The 19,793-nt window shown below is 37.8% G+C and overlaps 1 protein-coding gene across 1 annotated transcript; it reads left to right on the top strand.

The window, feature by feature from the left end:
- Positions 1-464: 464 nt before the first annotated feature.
- Positions 465-16,687, top strand: CILP (cartilage intermediate layer protein). Its single transcript, XM_072402627.1, has 8 exons — positions 465-580; positions 5,116-5,208; positions 5,352-5,621; positions 7,736-7,921; positions 8,704-9,012; positions 10,024-10,132; positions 11,089-11,246; positions 11,422-16,687. Exons 1-8 carry the CDS (start codon positions 520-522, stop codon positions 13,767-13,769), a joined length of 3,534 nt encoding a protein of 1,177 aa, XP_072258728.1. The 5' UTR covers positions 465-519; the 3' UTR covers positions 13,770-16,687.
- The last annotated feature ends 3,106 nt before the right edge of the window (positions 16,688-19,793 follow it).

Here is a 19,793-nt window from a genome sequence, read left to right on the forward strand (position 1 = left end):
AGTTAGGCAACTTTATCCAAACTAGATTCATGTAATCTTATTTAGTTTCACCATGGGATGAAAGAAAACACTCAGTATTACCCATAATGAATCAAATTCATAATGTACTAGCAACTGAAAATCTGTAGTTGTTCATGTACCTTTAGTTTAGAATTCAGCCCCATAATAATCTCTTTTAAGTGCTATTCAATTAAGTTAATTTTGTGCCTTGGTATGCAGAGGAATATTAAAATGCATGAATTCTGTAAATACAGTTTACATGTTAATGAAGTTGGTATTGCATCAAAAAAGAGAGGGTCTTTTAAGACCCAAGAACCAACTGTCTTACTGTTAAAGTTGGCAATAATTTCTTATTAGAAAGCAATGTTTAGTAATTTGGCATTTATGAATGTGGCAATGCGGGTAGCATCATGGTGTTTTATTACAGAACACTGTTAAGAGGATGTTGTTAAAATGTTTTGGCAGGTGCTTTGACGTCTTCCATCGGTGTGATCCAGGAGTGGACAACTCCAGGGTAAGATGAGATCTGGTTTGCTCACTTGCCTGCTGTTCTTGGAGGTGGCCTATGTGTCTGGACAAGGTTAGTATTGATATTACAAGCAGCACTCTGAATCAGACACACATGTCAACAAGAGGAAACTATCTTCACTTGCAGCAGATGTCTTAAATAAATCAAGAGTGAAAAATGTACATTCCAGATTTCCTTACTGTCATTTAGGAAACATTATGGACAATCATGTTTTTTCTTCTTACACAGCTGTCGGGTAAATGTCAGGATGATAACTTTTTCTCCCATTGATTGTAAAAACATTTATTTCAACATGAATTCACATATTGGATCAATCAGCTAGTAGCTCTTGCCACAATATGAAATTCTATAGTGATGAGCAGTATAGGCGTGAATACCATATGAGTAAACAAGTCGAGTTAACAAAGGGGTTTCTCCTTACCAGTGGACCCATAACCAATATGAAGTCTTGGGCAAGACTTGAATGTCAAATACACCTAAAAAATTGAAGGCACAAAAAGACCATGTGGTCCATCAAGTCTGCCTATTATTTTAGATTTGGGTACACTAGTGAGATTTGCATTATTTTCTCTGTCCTAGAAAGAGCCTGATTTGTTAAAGCTCTCCAAGGCTGAAGAAGATACACTTTCATCAGTGAAGCTGGGTGATCAAGTAAACCTGGAATGGATCTAGTCCAGGATTAAAAACGTTTGCCAACAAATAGAAAATTACTTAAGAAATCAATTTCAGGTTTGTTGGATCACCCAGCTTCACTGATGAAAGTGTATCCTCACCAGCTTTGGAGAGCTTTAATAAATCAGGTTTAAAGAAAGGGGATATAATCCAATGTTCCCCTGACAGCTTTCTAAAAGGGAATTTCCCCATTGGAAGGGTATCCTTTAACTTACCATTAAGTCTCCAGGACGGGGGGAGGAGAATCACACAGATGGACCCCCTCACTCAACACACGCACCCACACTCTATACAAAACAAAAAAGAAAATGTCTTTAGATATACTTAAATAATCCATAATTTGTATTAGTTTATAGCCATATAAAATGAATTCACATAAAATAGAGTGCAAAAGAATCAAAGTTAAAGAAAGGTATAATACATTTAGAAACAGAATGAATAATTTATTGTTGCCTTGTACCTTACAGTTTACACTACAGAGATTTACCTTTTAAACAAATAAATAATTTATCATTATTGATTGATCTCATTTTAGCTGCATTTTATCTACTTGTAGTTTCCAGCTATGGGATTCTCTAAGCTACAATGCATCAGTTCACTTTTCTCCAAATGTTTGGATTTATTAAAGTAAGGACAGGCTGAAAACAGTGGACAGTTCTCTTAAACTGGTCAGATTTATGTATTACAAAAATAGCAATGTATCATGCATATAATTATTGCATATCATATGAATTTATTAAATACTTCTAATGTAGGAAAGGGCAAACTGACAGGTAACATAAATCTGTAAATATTACTTTACATCATTCTACTGATATCCCAATATACCTCAATAGCCCCTTCCCCAAAATATCCAGTACTTCTTACCAGAAGCTACTTCCTAGCACTGTCATATAAATGGCCAATAGCCTGGTGGCATTGCTGTCATATATGTTGCCAATAATCAGGTCTCAGCGTTGTCATATCAGTGGCCAACTGATTGGCCTATGTATTAGTATATTAGCGGCCAGTATTCTGGCCTCAGAACTGGTCCTGTCATATTAAGGTCCTCTGCACTGTAATAAAATGTTATTTTTCCTATGTTCTCTTGTACCTGTTCTCTTAGCTATTGATAAACATAGTGTGATGTCTAGCAGGTTTTGCTATTTTCATGACAATCACTAACCACAAAAGCAATGAGATCACACTTTACATCTGGAGCCCAACACAACAAAGTTTTAGTGGTATACTAAAGTGCATGTCATTAGACAAAATGGCTGTGCTGCAAATAAGAAATAATGTCAGAATTCCTAATGCCTCTTCTTGTTTTAAGTCCTTTACTCAGACTTTTGGCAGGAGGACTTTCATCTATAAAAACAAGAACAGTTCAATATACAATGAAATATCAAAACCAGCCTGAAATGTGTGATTAAGCATAGCAATAATATACCCTGTAGTCATACATGACCACCCAAGAGTAGGAAGAAAGGAAGTCAATCACGTGCTTGATTATTTTCAGTGCCATCCTCACTTCCTGAATTAGCTATTCTTCATGAAGTGCAGCTGTTGTGTGACATTGCCGTCCATTTCTGGAATTCACCAGTGAGAGCATTATTAGACTTAAAACCACACCAGGTCTAACTTTAGAATTCTTGAGATCAGTTAGCCATGGTAATATTTTGGGAGCTTGACATTCATGGCTGTCAAATAATAGATAAAGAATTGTCTTCCAGACACATGCTGTGAGCGTATTCTTTAAATAACATTTTGCAAAAAAAAAAAAAATGTTTGTCTAAACCTAGTTCACAAGAAGCCTACAATAATACCTTGTGTATATATACCTAAATTACAAAGTGATTGATTGTTTTCATACTTTTCCATGTGGAATTAGAAAGTTTTATGTAGGAATTGTCTGATTGTGACACCTTATATATGTTGCTCCAATTAACCAATTTGCTGCTATTTTTCTCAAGTTTTAAAGCGTAATGGATTTACTGAATGGTTGCCAGGCTGCTAGTCAGTCCAACACTTTATACATAGGGAAGTATAATATATCTTTCTAGAAAGTCTGATAATGTAAAGCAGGGCTGCCAAAAACAATCTTTCCTACGGGTACTCCAGTTTCCTCCCATATCCCAAAAACATGCAGTTAGGTTTCCCTTCCAATAATAAGGACATATTGCTATAGTAGAGACATTAGATTGTGAGCCCCTTTGAGGGATAGCTAGTGACATGACTATAGGCTATGTAAAGTGTTTCATAATATGTTGACACTATATAAATACTAGTTCATAATAAAAATAATATTAATATTACATTGTTTATCCTAGAACTTGCTAATAAAATATACAAAAAAAGGACTTTTTGTCTTTTGCAAAATATATAACTTTTTCTAAATGGAGTTTTAAGACACAGACATACACAAAAAAACTTTGAGAAGGTTCTGTTGACATGTTAAGATAACTAGAAGAGCCACCAGACAATGACAAAAATTCAACCTAATAACAGATTTAACAGACTCCTAAAAAATCTCTATGGAAAATTAAACCAAAAAGAGAGGTAATACAAGTTCCAGTGATACTATTTCTATTATTAATTAATGCAAAAAGGTTAGGATATTCCTAAAATATTGAATTTATTGCCCGAAGCCCATGCTCACTCTTAAGAAGTGTCAGCTTATTGATGTCATCTTCTTGATGTGGTCAGTTAGCCAACACAAATCGCTGCTGGAGAACTTCATCAGTGGTTTGACAACTCTGGCATATGTACTTTGGCTATATCTCAATGGCCATCTCTCTTTATTAGGAGGTTACCCACCCTAGGTAAATAGTTCAATAAGTGACGATGATCCATGCTACTGCCAGATAACGTATTACCAAAACACGGAGAACTGATCTGCCTCCGTCAGAATCTTATTACAAAACATAAAGAAAAAATTGTCCACCCTTGACAGTGTGAAATTTGTGCCTCTTGAAATTTCCTATTACATGAACCACATGCATTATCCTTTTAAAGCAAAAATGTGATCTCATTAAGTTCAGTAAATTATTCACTTTGCCCTATTTCCTCATTATCCTAGTTTTAATAAAATACTTATCACTAAGCTATTTATTTTGATATCTTTAATGGTAAACCATTTTATTAGACTAGAAGTCCTGGCAGCCATTTCAATACAGTGTAACTTTATGAAGTCATACAAAATGCAACTTTTCCCCTCACTTTTCAAAAGGTGGTTGAGACGTGACGCCGCAAGGTGTTTTTACTCCCTTTTGGTAATCATTTTTTAAATCTGATTTCGATTTTTCAATGCCATAAAAGGGCAGTCAGATTTTGTGGAGCGGGGATCAGTATTTGGACTGCCATATCCTATTAACTCAAAAGAGCTGATGAGAAACTCCATTCACTTGAATAGAGTATCTGATCACTATATTTGGATGTATGTAAGTGTGTATGTGGCCCATTCTCTGCAGTCACATATGCTACTACTTTGTTTTTCCATATTTGTTCTCCATTGTAACCTATAGTGTTTGTCACCATATTATCTGATTGCCACTATAGTTTGCCACTATCTGTCTAAACGCCACTTTATAAATGCAGTGGTAATAGATGGGCGATTCATCCATAAAAGTGATGATCATGTGAAAGGATTGCTTCTTTTATGAATAGGACAATCACAACCCTGCTATTATTTTATTTAAAATAACTCTACTTCTATGGCAATCCAACAATTCACCCTTATAAACTAGCCCATAAATCTCCCTAAAAAAAACGCAACCAAAAATCAAAAACACTTGACAGGGTGGCTTATTACCAATCTTTTCAAACACTTTCATCCATGGACATGCAAAAATGTATCCTTTAGGTATAATAACTTCCCCTTGGTGTATATATGCAAAATAAATACCTGGACTGATTTTGTTTAATTTACACTGCAGAATCTCGGAATGGTGATGCCGTGTTAAATCACTCCACAAGAAGAGTCCGTGTTGGCAAGAAAATTATCAGCCCTGTAGTGAAGAAAAAAGATGGTATACAAACTACTTCTGTGTTGTCCCTGTTGTACAAATTTACATTTGTGCTGCTGTCCATAAGCTTTCGTTTTCTGTGTGTGCCTTGTAAGAGAACATTATTCCCCAGATCAGCTAATCCTAACATGTAATATAAATTTCAGAGTTTCACGAGTGGACAACTTGGTTCAACATTGACCACCCAGGTGGCAATGGAGACTATGAACGTCTTGATGCCATCAGATTTTACTACCCAAGCCGAGTTTGCCAAAAGCCCCTCCGCATGGAGGCAAGGACCACAGAGTGGGTGCCAGCAGGCAAGACAGGAGAAGTGGTGCACTACAGTCTAGCAAGGGGCTTCTGGTGCATCAATATGGAGCAACCAGAGGGCAAAAACTGCTCTAACTATTCTGTTCGCTTCTTGTGCCCAGTGGGTGAGTCGCCTCTAATATTTCATATACTTACAAAGTTCAGAATGGTTAGTTCTTCCACCTATTATTTTGGTCACACAGAAAACCATTAGCCCAAAGTAGGATGATGCTTAGCATTTGTACATACTATATATTAAAGCTGAACACCAGGATACAATTCTATTTAAAGAAACATAATTGTGAATTTATTAATGGTTTTATTATATACAACCGCCTATGATTAGCTGCACAGGAGCACTCAGACTGGTAGGAATGGCAGTATCCCCAGCAAGTTACAGCTACTTTGCTTAGCACACAGCTGTCAATCAAATGCTGAGCATGCTTACAGCAAAAGAGAGCAGAGCAATGACCTTATCAGTGTTCATCACATTATGCGCTGTCCTGTCCTGGACCAATCTCAGCTGCCTAACTGCATAATATTTGACCAGAACTCATCTGTGCTGTATGTCAGGGAAACTTGTTCAGAAGTGTGGCTGATAAAACACTTTACAATTATAAATCTGAATGCAATTTGATTATATTTTTGGAGTTCAGCTTTAAATGCTAAATGCTATGCAAGCAATGTTAAAAAAGAGCCTTGCGCTTCGATTTGCACCTTGCTCTGATTTTACAAAACCAACCAAATGTCAAATACTTATTTTTTTTAACCACTGAAGTTGAGGCTAATTTACTAAAAGAAAATTCTGCTTTATATATTTCATATGCACATGATTAGATAATTGCAGTGAATATTCACACAAATTATTTTGTGGAATATCTCAACTCTTTTAAAATTTGGCTTTGCTGTATGTGTTTAGAGCTGAATTAATGGATTATTTCATGCTAATGTCTTTGTCTCACTGCTTTAATTACAACACTCTGATTATGTGACAATACCGGACAGATAATGATGATTACTGGATGTAAGTGGAAAAGAAGTGTGCATTTGTTACCAATCAGCAGGATGATACGAAGATGATTTGTTTAATTGTTTTTAAGTTTTTAATTTTGTTTAACAAGGAGAAATTATTGTTTAATGAAATGTAGATGACAAATGTATGCACTTTATATTCTGCATGTATTTAAATTATTATATGTAACGTGTGTTTAAAAGGACAAATCACTCCTCGTAAATAAATTCTTTATTTATATTGTATTAAATATAAACTTCTCTTTGCTTAACAAAATGAAAAATGATAAAATATCATTATAAAATCTTATCACTTTATATCATATCATTTGATGTGGGGAAGTTGGGACTGCTGTTGGGCCAGAATGCTCTGGTTTACTGCGGGTCTAAAATGACCCTAAAGAATTCAGATTCTTCTCCCATAGCACATGATTAATGAGGACTTTAAGGAAAGAGGATACTAGGATCAAGCTGCAAAGCCAAAATAGCAAAAAAGTGCAAGGAGTTCCCAATGCAAATGTAGCAACATCAGTCTAGTGCCTCCCTCTGTGCCAAATGTTCTTTATTCACTTTTGTGCTGAATTGGCATATGAAACCAATGAGGTACAACTCTAGCTACTTTTGCTCATGCTTATGAAAATGTTTTTTATACCCAAAGTCAGAATTTTCTATTTTCTTCCCAGACATCTGTAGGTGCACTAAATGGGCAGCCATTATAATTGGCTTGTGCCCCAGTTTCTTCATGACAAAAAAAACATTCAACAGAGGAAAGGGGTTGGCCAAGGAAAGTGCAGATAGAAGAGAAGGTTCAAAAAAGATTGTCATCTATTACCCTGAAAAATAGGGCAAGTTCCACTGAATGAAACTATAAGTGGATGTTCTAACACAGTGCACAGGTATGGTCCACCTATGGTACTTTCAACAAACCGGTCCAGATCTGGTCCAAGCACGTGTAGACTGGAAGCTGCTGAAAAAGGCTGAAGGGTATTAGCAACACTGTATTAAAAATCACTGTATTAAGAAAACATCATTCTATCAATTATATACAATGCTTTTACTTTAAGGAACATTAGTCTTACATTTCACAGTGGCATATAATATTCCAATACTCCTCATACATTTCACTTGGCAACATTTTACATCTGTGAATACCACTAATTAATTACTAATTGGATAATACACGGACATTGGATTTTATATCTCTATAATACATGTCTATTTCTTTCAGCTTTAACAACCTCTCTTCCAAAAGAACTTTGGTCGGAATGGTCAGCATGGAGTGAGTGCTCAGCCAAATGTGGTGGCTCAGGCATGCAGATTCGGAGGAGGACATGCTTAGCAGAAGACCAGTGGCAGGAGCATTGTAACGGTCCCACAGAGGAGGGACGCAGGTGTACTGGAGCACCATGTACAGGTAATACGAAGTCAGCACCTTATTATTATTATTATTATTATTAATAATATTAAACAGGATTTATATAGCGCCAACATATTACACAGTGCTGTACATTGAAAAGGGATTGCAAATGTCAGACTAATTTCAAAAGACAGAAGAACATGGGTAGGCAAGGTTGAAAAAATGGGTTTTGAGCGCTCTTTTAAATGAGCAGAAAGTAGGAGCAAGCAGAATAGGATGAGGACCATTCCAGAGAGTTGGGGCAGCTCTAGAAAAGTCTTGAAGCCGTGCGTGTGATGAGGTTATGAGTGAGGAAGTCATTAGTAGGTAATTGGAGGAGCAGAGAGAGTGGCTGGGAGAGTATTTTTCTATCAGGTCAGAAAGGTAAGTGGGACAAGAACTGTGGAGGGATTTGAAGGCAAAGCACAGGAGCTTGAATTTGATTCAAAGGTGAAATGGAAGCCAATCGAGAGAACTACAAAGAGATGCAGCGGAAGAGGAGCGGAGGGAAGGATGGATGAATCTGGCTGCAGCACCCTTATAAGTATTATTATTAATACTGGATATATATAGTGCCAACATATTATGCAGCGCTGTACTTTAAAGCACAAATTAAAGATTTACACTTGCAATTACTGAAGAACTTAAATTGACATTTTATATAATAGAAGATTATACACATGTGCATACATTCGACTTCTTTAACATTAGTATGGAGATTATTGTACTTCTCATGGGAAATGGTTTGTAAAGAGACGACATTACTAATGTGTAATTTTTTTTTGAAAACTTTTAAACAGAATGCAATATGAGCTGTCCTGTAGGTAAAGTAAGTGCAGACTGCACCGTCTGTGAATGCAAAAACCAAATATTGTATGGCACAGTAACACTTCCAGATGGAGCTCCTGCTGCTGGGGCAAATGTCTACATCATCTCTAAGAAACCAAAACTGAAAGCTGTATCAGACTCCCAGGGAAAGTTCCGAGTGGTAGGATTGTGTCCTGACAGCAGACTGCAGCTGAAAATGGAAAAATATTCAGTGATCGATCTAAAAGTACCACAGAGTAACAGCACGTCCTCCTCTATCACGATTACATTAAAGAGAAAAGGTAGGAGTGTTTCTCCTGTCTAACTGAATGTTAACATTGGTGAACTGGTTGATATAGAAGCAGTAGTTTTCATTTCACACATCTTGGTAATGGCAGCTCATAAAAGAAGTCTGGAATTTTATTTTTCATTTTTTTTACATGCTATTTACCTAGATGAATGCTTTATAAAGCTAAATTTCAGTGTTCCTTTTAATGTCAGTGGGAGGAATCGTGCTCCTTACTAGGGTCATTGGGGGAAATTTGCTTCATCCTTGGCATCATGTAGAGAAAGAGTTCACTATAGTTGGAATCAGAAGGAGTAATAATATAATAATATTATTGTCAGCAGGAATACTAGCCCATCACTAATGAAAGTGAGTCATTGAAATGACTCATTTGCGCACATGTAAATTCTATAAATAATGGTCAACCTCAGATTGAATTTCAAGCTCACTTCCACCAATCCACTTAGTGGACATTGTCACTGTGGACATGGTGGCTGGATTGACTAAGCACATGGTAATAATGCAGGATTTATCTAGCATCAGACCAGAGCTACTTCCATGGACCTCATCTTTGGACATTGTTGGACCCTACAAAAGTAAATATTAAAATAAAAAACAAACATTTTCTATTGTGTGGTGTGAGTAATTCTAGGCCTGATTTACCTTTTTAGGAATAGGTAAGGGATACAATTGTACTTATTCCCCAGGATAAGGGGGTGGAAATCCAATGGCCCCAGTACTTTTCAATAATAATTTAAAAAGCTCCCAGACACCAGGGTCACGTTGTTGGGATGAGGCCCTCTTCCTCAACAATGACCCATGCTACACACTTTTGTCCTCCTTTTTTTTTTCAAAGGAAAATGTATGGCTAGTGAGGAGCATACACACATACTGCCCTGTATTTTTTATCCTGAAATGTCTGGAGTTTATGAAAAGTGTTTTGTTTTAATATTAGGGGAACCTCCACACTGTTTATTTTAATTTTTGTTTTGAAACACACCTTTATTTCATATTTTTAATTTTTCAGAAAAACCTTATATAGTAGAGAACCCTGAAACCAAAGTCAGAAGAGTGGGACAAAGTGTGACATTCTGCTGCAATGCTGTAGGTGAACCAACCATAGAGCAGTACTTGTGGTAAGTATTTTAAGGCATTATGGTGATATGCTAAATTAAGGTTTCCATTGATGATGTTCCACTAAACTGTTTTAGAGGAGAAAAGACATCTTTTATTGCAGAATATGTAGGGAAAGGACTCATCTCTGTTAAGCCCCCAGCTACACAAACAATGATGTACTAATACCAAAAATGATTGGACAAACCTGTTTTTTCCAAAATAACAAATGCCACAAAAAGGTGAAAAAAAGGTACAAAACGTACCTTACGTACGTTTACGTATGTTTTTTAAGGTTTATCATTAAATCAAACAGAAGGACAACTTAAAATGTTCACTGCCATTTACCTTGAGTGCCGATATACAACCTTTGCCAAGTGCCAAGTGTTCTCATTAGCTAGTGATGACCACCAACCAATAGGTACACTCACTTCCACATACCTTTACAATTTACAGCCTGTTCTTTATAGTTGATACAAACTGCAAAAACCTTGTTGATTGTTGATCAGTATTCCTGATCTGAACATTTGCCTTAGTTCAGCCAAAAAGACCTCAAACTGAAATTAGGCAAGTTGCCTTCTCAATGCATCACATCACATAGAAGGACACCTTTGCGTTGATGAAGGCATGTCTCTATATTAGGAATACCCCTGCCATGCCCCCATTGAGCTCTCCACAGTGTAGCCATAGTAGCTCGTACTTGCAGGAATCGGCAAAGCATGTCAGTTACCCTGTATCCCTGCTTACAGCTTAGAGATCTGTGATGTCAGCAAAGACCATATAGTCTCCTTTCCAGCTCTCCAAACTGCAGGGAGAATAGGAAGACTGAGAGGCATTTTTGGATAGCTGTTAATAATAAGCAACACAATATTATATATGTTTTGTATACTAAAGATCTGCAGATGGGAATTTTGTATGTTACTAGAGACAATTCATGTTTGTTCCAGAAGTCCTAACATTCTTGTTTCTTATTTTAAAGGTACCATAATAACACATTGCTGGATCAAAGTATTTATAAATCCAGTAACCAGCTTGTTCTGAGGAAGCTGCAAATGAACCAGGCAGGAGAATACTACTGCAAGGCCAAGAATGATGCTGGATTTGTGAAGTCCCATCCAGCCAAGCTTAGGCTAATTGGTAAGATGGAACAAGCTGAAATGTAAATATCAGGCTTACTATTTTTTAGTATAGTGTAACATTAGCAATGTGGTCATTGTTTGGGGATAAGCAAAATAATTTTAGATGATTATATGTTAATGAAACACATAATTTGAACTGTTAGTAATCATTTCCAATATTATATCTTCTCCAGCTAATGAAGAACATGCCTGCAACCCTAAACCAGAAAAAAACCTTATAAAGCTTCCTCATGACTGTTTTCAAAATGCCACCAATTCTTTTTACTACAATGTGGGAAAATGCCCCTCTACTTCCTGTCCTGGGGATCTGGAGAATGGACTGCGATGTAAGGATGCAATGCCCTACTGTTGTGGAATCACTAAGACACAAGTAAAAGAGATCTCATGTCAGGGCTATGTTCTTCCAGTTAAAGTGGCTGTTCAGTGTGGTTGTCTCAGATGTACAGAGAGCAAAATAATCGTCCGTGGAAGAGCAATTGCTTCTGATACAGGCGAACCTATGAGATTTGGGCACATATACATGGGAAATTCCAGAGTTAGCATGACAGGGTACAAGGGCACATTCTCTATTCAAGTTCCTGCAGACACAGAACGGTTAGTTCTTACTTTTGTTGACCGACTACAAAAGTTTGTTAACACCACAAAAGTTCTTCCATTCATTAAAAAAGGAGGTGCTGTCTTTCATGAAGTTCATCTTCTCAGGAGAAAAGAGCCAGTGATATTGGATTCTGTGAATACAAACCAGATATCCCTTGGAGATATAGAAAACAGTGATCCAATGGCTGAGCTGGAGATTCCACCAAACTCCTTCTATCGGCAAAATGGAGAACCATACAATGGAAAGGTTAAAGCTAGTGTCACATTTTTGGATCCCCGAAATATATCTACTGCCTCTGCTGCACAGAGTGATTTAAATTTCGTAAATGAGGAAGGAGATACCATGCCACTAAGATCTTATGGAATGTTTTCTGTTGACTTCACTGATGAGAAAGGAACAGAATCCTTAAATGCTGGAGCTGTTAAAGTTTACCTTGACTCCACACAGGTCAAAATGTCGGAACACCTTGAGAAAATGAAGTTATGGTCTCTAAACCCAGAAACTGGGCTCTGGGAGGAAGAAGGGGACTTTGTGCAAGGAGCAGTTCGACGTGGTAAGAGAGAGGAGAGAACATTCCTTGTTGGTAACATGGAAATAAGGGAAAGAAGACTTTTCAACCTTGATGTTCCAGAAAGCAGAAGATGTTATGTCAAAGTCCGTGCATACCGAAGTGAAAGATTTCTACCAAGTGAACAAGTAGAAGGTGTAGTGGTAAACCTGATAAATATGGAGCCTGTGGCAGGATTCTCTTCAAATCCTCGTGCTTGGGGTCGTTTTGACAGTGCCATAACTGGCTCGAATGGAGCCTGCTTGCCTGCATTTTGTGATGACATAAGCCCAGATGCATACTCTGCATTTGTAACAGCCACACTGGGAGGAGAGGAACTGGAAGCAGTAGAATCTTCTCCCAAATTCAACCCAAATATTATTGGTGTCCCACAACCCTATTTAAATAAACTGAATTACAGGAGAACTGATCATGATGATCCCAAAGTCAAAAAGACAGCTTTTAGTATCAATGTAGCTAAACCAAGTCCCAATGTTGCTGAAGAAAGTAATGGCCCTGTTTATGCTTATGATAAACTTCAAGAGTGTGAGGAAGCACCTTACAATGCTGCACATTTTAGATTTTACAGGGTGGAAGGTGACAGATATGACTTCAATTCTGTATCTTTTAATGAGGATGACCCGATGAGCTGGACTGCAGACTATTTAGCTTGGTGGCCAAAGCCAATGGAGTATAGAGCTTGTTACATGAAAGTTAAAATTGTTGGTCCACAGGAAATTATTGTGAGGTCTAAAAACATGGGTGGCACTCACCCCCAGACAGTTGGACAGTTGTATGGCATTAGAGATGTGCGTAGCACCAGAGATCTTGATGAAGCCAACCTCTCTACAGCATGCATTGAATTCAAATGTAGCGGCATGTTGTATGACCAAGATCGGGTTGATCGTACACTTGTGAAGATTGTCCCACAAGGAAGTTGTCGAAGAGAAGCCATAAACCCTATGCTGCATGAATATCTTGTTAACCACTTACCAATGGCCGTCAACAATGATACCAATGAGTATACTATGTTAGCTCCCCTTGACCCTCTTGGGCATAATTATGGTATCTACACAGTGACTGATCAAGATCCAAGAACTGCTAAAGAGATTGCTCTTGGCAGATGTTTTGATGGCACCTCTGATGGGGCATCAAGGGTCATGAAGGCCAATGTAGGGGTGGCGCTTACTTTTAATTGCTTGGACAAAGATGTTGGGCAGCAGAGTGTGTTCCGTAGCGGGAATGGACTGGCTGCTGCAAGCTCTGCAAGACAGGGTGGCAGAAATGTAAGACAACAAAGAGCAAGCACCGGAACAAGGTTAACAAGTAGACTAAGGGCTCTCTTAACAAACAGACAGCGCAGCAATGCTCAGTAGGTTACTAACAAATATTAGGTCAGATTATTTTTGGCATGCTATTGACCTACAATGGTATGCTAATTTTTTCTGCTAATTGCCATGGCTAACAAGTGATGAGTAGGTTTTGAAGTAATTGGTTGATATGGTTTGGGAAATGTTAAACTGAATATATATATAACTTATCAATACTTGTACTCACGGCTTCTTCCATTAGTCACCCAAGAACCACAGGAATAAACATAACTGATGTGAAAGGAAATAAATTATTCACCTGTCACTGCTGTACTTCATTACAATCTTACAGCAGTCAAGGGAGAACTTAGGAAAATACTTTTTTTTCTTGATTGAGTGAAATCACTAATGGTACACAGACTCTTTATACCAGTATTTCACCTGAAAGATCTGAATTATAGCATGTGTCTGTCAGACCTAATGACTTCCTTCCTTCTGTCATCAGGTAGTTTGTACATTTCAGCAATGCAGTTCCCTCCTCCTTCTCCTTTTCCTCTAAAAAGCTAGCTGATAAATGTAGCATTTATTTTTCATTATATTTTCATATACTGTATACTTACTCCAGAATATGCTTCCTTTTTCAAAATCCATTGATGATCATTACACAATTTGTAATACTAAAATGCTGCAGACGAATATTAGGAAGAGAGGGACACAAGTGGTTTATGAATTCTAGTTAATAGGAGAGAAGGGTAAATGTGTCGGCCATAAAGCTTTAATGCCAATATGGTGTGTTAAAGCAAATATTTAGTTTCACTGCATACTGTATAGTGGCTACTGTTGCTGCTTGTTGCCTGGCTGGTATGTTGATCCACTGGCTTCAATACCTTCTCATTTACTACCTCACAACCAATATGCAGATTGGTTAAAGTAAAGTCAGAGATCCTCTCACAGTTGTGGATCACTGTACTGAAATGGCCATCAGCCAGACAACTACATGCCAAGGGATATCAGAATTGCCAGCTTCAGTGAATATTGCCAAACTGTCAATGAATATACTCCTACATTTCATGTTTTCATCCCTTTGTTAGTGTAAGCCGTTAATTTTAAATGGAAAACTACAGTACTGAATGGAATACAACAATACTGAATTGTGTAGCACATCTGTAAATCATGCCATTTGAGAAAAGGGCACTAGGATTTTTTTTCTTAAAAATACATTTTGAACGTAAACTAAAAATCCCAATCCTGAACATAAACTTGGGTTTTACTTTAAAGTGTATGAGTGGGAAAAACCTTAAAAAACATAAACAGTACATCTCTCTAACACAAGCTATTATCCTCATGTCAAGGCTGTGCTGAACACCTAATGATCTTCCTCGAAATATTCTTAGTGCTTAACTTCCTGTAGTGAGCTGACAATACTGACTTGACTGTCCTGAATTCCCAAGCATTGTTGTCAGTCCTACCGGAGTTATCCTCATCTGGACTACAGAAGTTCCCTGCCCACCAAGCTCATCATTCACCCCTCTCCTATACCATCTACCTGCAGGGATAACAATGCTGCTTGGGAATTTATTGCAGTAGTAGCATAGTGAGCCCACTACAGAAAGATAAGTACTTTTTTAGTAGTATCTTCAGGTGTTTATCAATACTTTGACATGCCTACACTTTAAGTGAACAAACACTAGAACAGAGGTAGGCAAACTTATGGCTTTTAGACCAGATACGGCCTAGCTAGTAGTCTGTTCCGGCCTAATGCCCCCCCTGGTCGATCCGGCCTATACCTGGCCTGCAGGAGTCCGCAACCTGCCGCTCCGGAGGCCTATGCAGCTCCTGACCCTCCTTGTTATGCCTCCCTTCCCAATTTACCAGGCCGGCCTTAACACTTCCACCGCCAGGGTAAGGGGACATTCCCTCCTGGTGGGGGCCGGAGCCATCAGCGCGGGACTTGAGGGAGGGAGAATCCGGCCTAGTGTACCTTCCTGATCTCTTAAAATGGCCTAGTAGCCAAAAAAGTTTGCTGACCCCTGCACTAGAACATTAAAATGCCTAACCAATAGTCTACAGGGTATATCTATATGGGATCTGGCCAGGGGAGACCACAGCCAAAAATCCACCAATGTACACTCTAAGGGCATTTGCTGCACAGTTTATTAGCCAATAAAAACCAATTGTAGAAGTCATCTGGTTTCCAACATGTGTGGAATGGATTAGAATGCTAGGTATAATCTACTGCCATTATCTAACTGTGTACAGTCAATTAAAAAGATCTAATTATGTCACCCACAGATGTGTTTAACAACACCTAACACAGAGGGGTGAAAGAACCCAGATCAACCAATCAAATAGCAGATATTTGCACCCCAGGGTTATGACTGGTTGTCTTAGGTTAATGCACACTATTGAACTATGTGATTAAACCAAACCAAATGGAATCCATTTAAATTTTGTCTTGATATGTTGATTAGGGTCATAGTTCATTAGAGGATGTGTCTCTGTTTTCTGTATTAACGTCATAAAAGAAATATTTTCCCAGTTCATTGAATATATCACAGTTTTTCTTAATTTATTTTGCCCTCCAATGAAATGTGATGTCATTCTGACTTCTGGATTTTTTCTATTAAATTATATCAAGACTTTTTTTATAATAAAATGTTAACAAATTTGCTTTTCATTGCGAAATAACACCTACAATAAGGTGAGCAGAGTTCAAATTTGATGTATAAAATTGAAAAGCAATTACTGGCCCTGTACTGGAGACGGGATTATGCCGGTGGCTATTTGGCAATTATCTGAAAAAGAAATATGGTTTCAATAAATGTTAGGACTAAAATGTGTTCTCTCCATCAGTTCGAATTGTGCATGCTGGCTTGACGGCTTCCTCTCTTGAAATGGCTATTCCTTTGGGGAATATATTCAAGCAAAATGTTAAACTGTAATACTGTACTTGAAAATGTAAATAACAAAGTATTTATTTCCTACTTTCATTTAGTTTTAATTGTGTCTGATTTTTTTTTAAATGGGTCAGATCAGGACAATGAAATATCAAAGCAATTGAAGCTAAACTCCAGGCAAACAGCTAAATATGGGGATATATTACATATAAGGGAGCTGTTATAACTGCCATAGAAATTATATTTCTGTTCATCTAGTTTTGGGATTTACACAGTTTTGACACACAGCATAGCCCTCTCTTGGCAGGAGACCTAAATTTTAACTGATGTAGTTAGGTAACACTTACAGGTTTTGTGAAACTGAACATTGAAAAGAAAAGCTGCTATTTCCTTTTATTAGCGCATCCTGCATATAATCACTGCAACACAACTGACTGACTCTTAAGGCCTGATTTATTAAAGCTCTCTAAGGCTGGAGAAGATACACTTTCTTCGATGAACCTACGTGATCCAGGAAACCTGCAATGGATCTGGTCCAGGATTAAAAACATTTGCTAACAAATCAAGAAATCAATTCCAGGTATGCTAGATCACCCAGCTTTACTGACGAAAGTGTATCCTCTCCAGCCTTGGAGAGCTTTATTAAATCAGGCGCATGGGGTCTAATTTATTAAAGCTCTCCAAGACTGGTGAAGATAGACTATCATAGGAGAACATGGGTGATGCCACAAACTTGGTCCAGGGTTGGAAACATCTCCCAACTAATAGCAAATGATTTTTAAGAAAACCATTCTAGGGTTGTTGGCTTACCCAGGTTCTCCAAATATAGTCAATCTTCCCCAGTCTTGGAGAGCTTTAATGAATCAGGCCATTTGTGTTGATTTTTTCCCAGTTTGATTGCTATAGTATATGTCACTTTAATTTAATTCTCGTAAAAAATCAAACGTAGGTACTTACACTGCTTACATTTACCATTAAAGACGTCTAATTTATATAGAGCTGCATAACCTTTGCCTTTTATATCTGCTTGGAGTTCTGCTTTAGGTTTACTTTGAATTCTTCAGGTTTGTCATAGACTGGATTATAATCTGGTATTTATTTGACTAATGCTGTCCAACAGCAGTGACTCAGTCACAGTCAAATAGTGTTGTAACTCATTCTCCATAACATAAAATTTATAACTGGGGAATCCAGCCACAGAAGACTGAGACCTTTGTTATGGTGACACATGTTGATATATTACATTTTATCCCCAGTGTCTTTTAAAGACAGCTGAAGTTAAATGCAATTCTCAGTTTGTAGCTGACTAATCTCTTGATCTACTTTACTAGAGTTTTACTGTAGTTAACATCTGCTTCCATTATTCGTCATAGGCTCACATTAAATTGCCTGGGTTTACAATGTTTTCCATTTAGGTCGAGTGACTTTTGTATACTAAAAAACGGGCCCAAGGAATTTTCATGCAATTGTTGTCAATTACATTACCAAAAATTCCTTGCACTTTTTCTGTAAGTAGGTAAGGTGTACACCTGGAATCATCCCACTGTAAAGGAGCAGATATTATTTGGTCTCCCACTTGTGTAAAGGGGCTTCTAAATTGCATAACCAAACCCCTACAACTCTTTGGGGGGATCAGCTGCAGGAAAGAGACCGTGCTGCTCAACATTTTGGACAATTTTAGATGAAAAGCATGAGACCTAATATGGTACAGGAAGCAGGGAAGGGGTACAGTCTTATTGCCTTCCTATTTTCTGGCAATCCAGCGTACATTAAGAATAGGGGTCTGATTGGGATATTAACCAAGATCAATTGTCAATTTATTTAAGAAAAGGATGTGGTGTTCCTCTCAGTATTCCAACAGACTTCCATATAGGAATGCATGCAGGGTAGCTAAAGAAAAGGATGGTCGGCAAACAAACACCATACCAGGAACCCATTCAAAACCCCACAACCCCATAGAGCTTTATCCCCACTTCTGGTGCTAACAAAAAGAACATGAAGTTTGTTGGGTACATTGCAATCCCTTTTTAATAAGATATCTTATACTAGATATCTTCCCCTTCCCGTGGGAATAAGTATAGGGGTAGGATAACCAATGAGGAGAATAACTAATAACCAATATAGGGGTAGAACATTTCAATGAATGTCAGATTCACTACTTTATAAATAGACCTCATAATGTTCTCCCGTTTTTTTTTAGCAATAATAGCAGCCCAGCCCAAAATGGATATTAAAAACTGATATTGCTGGTTGATTTGGTAAAGATAAGCATTAAACAGTAAAGTCACACAGTAATCCTATGACCTATGATTTGTATTTGTAACAATGTATTGTATATGTACCAAGTCAGTAGAATTTTTTAATACTTCCTTTCTAAAAAGCTACTCTGTGCTCTCCTCCTTGGTCAATTGATTTAAACCAGGGGTGCCCACACTTTTTTGATTTGCAAGCTACTTTTAAAATGACCAAGTCAAAATGATCTACTAACAATAAAAATTGGACTTAACAACTCCTGTGCACGGTAGAGTTTATTTTTAAAGGCAGGGCTCCGCGATCTTCTCCCCTTGCCTTTGCGATCTACCAGTGGATCGCCATACACCTGTTGGGCAGCCCTGATTTAAACAATTGTAGTCCATGATCACATGAACCAAACAACACTTCAGAGTCAGTTCCTTTCCCACTTTGGGATGTATCATAGGACCCATTTTTCACAAAATTCAAAAATTTTTTATCAGTGATTCTTATCCAGGGTTCCTCCAGAGGTTCCAGGGGTTCCTTGAGCGATGAGCAGTTTGTGACTCTCAGGTCAGTTTATGTGACACCAATGATCTTTTTGGCTATCTGTAAGGGTGACATTCTTAACCAATGCCCAACAATGTAAGAGGCATTCTTCCTACTGACCACGACACTAATGTACAGTGAGCTGTGGATATAAAAAAATTTAGAAGGGGTTCCCTGAAGACTTGAAAGTTATTTCAAGGGGATTCCCCATGTTAAAAAGGTCAAGAAACACTTCCCTATATAATAGTCATCCATGAGCCTTTTATTACTTACGGCAAGCTCAGCACTTTTTTTTAGGTAAGTTGTATGCTAGCTTGTTCAGGTGCTGGGAATGGTTTGTGCTACCCCGAGCTTCTAAAACAGAGGTAGGCAAACTCGGGCCTGTAGGCCAGATACAGCCTAGCCAGTATTC

This window comes from Pyxicephalus adspersus, chromosome 2, assembly GCF_032062135.1.
Source record: "Pyxicephalus adspersus chromosome 2, UCB_Pads_2.0, whole genome shotgun sequence".
In the NCBI taxonomy this organism is placed as follows: domain Eukaryota; kingdom Metazoa; phylum Chordata; class Amphibia; order Anura; family Pyxicephalidae; genus Pyxicephalus; species Pyxicephalus adspersus.

Bases quoted from the DNA above. Each gene is read 5' to 3' on its own strand.
- CILP (XM_072402627.1), top strand. From the start codon at position 520: ATGAGATCTGGTTTGCTCACTTGCCTGCTGTTCTTGGAGGTGGCCTAT. The intron at 5,622-7,735 runs GTGAGTCGCCTC...TATTTCTTTCAG, and splicing joins TCGCTTCTTGTGCCCAGTGG to CTTTAACAACCTCTCTTCCA. The intron at 10,133-11,088 runs GTAAGTATTTTA...CTTATTTTAAAG, and splicing joins ACCATAGAGCAGTACTTGTG to GTACCATAATAACACATTGC.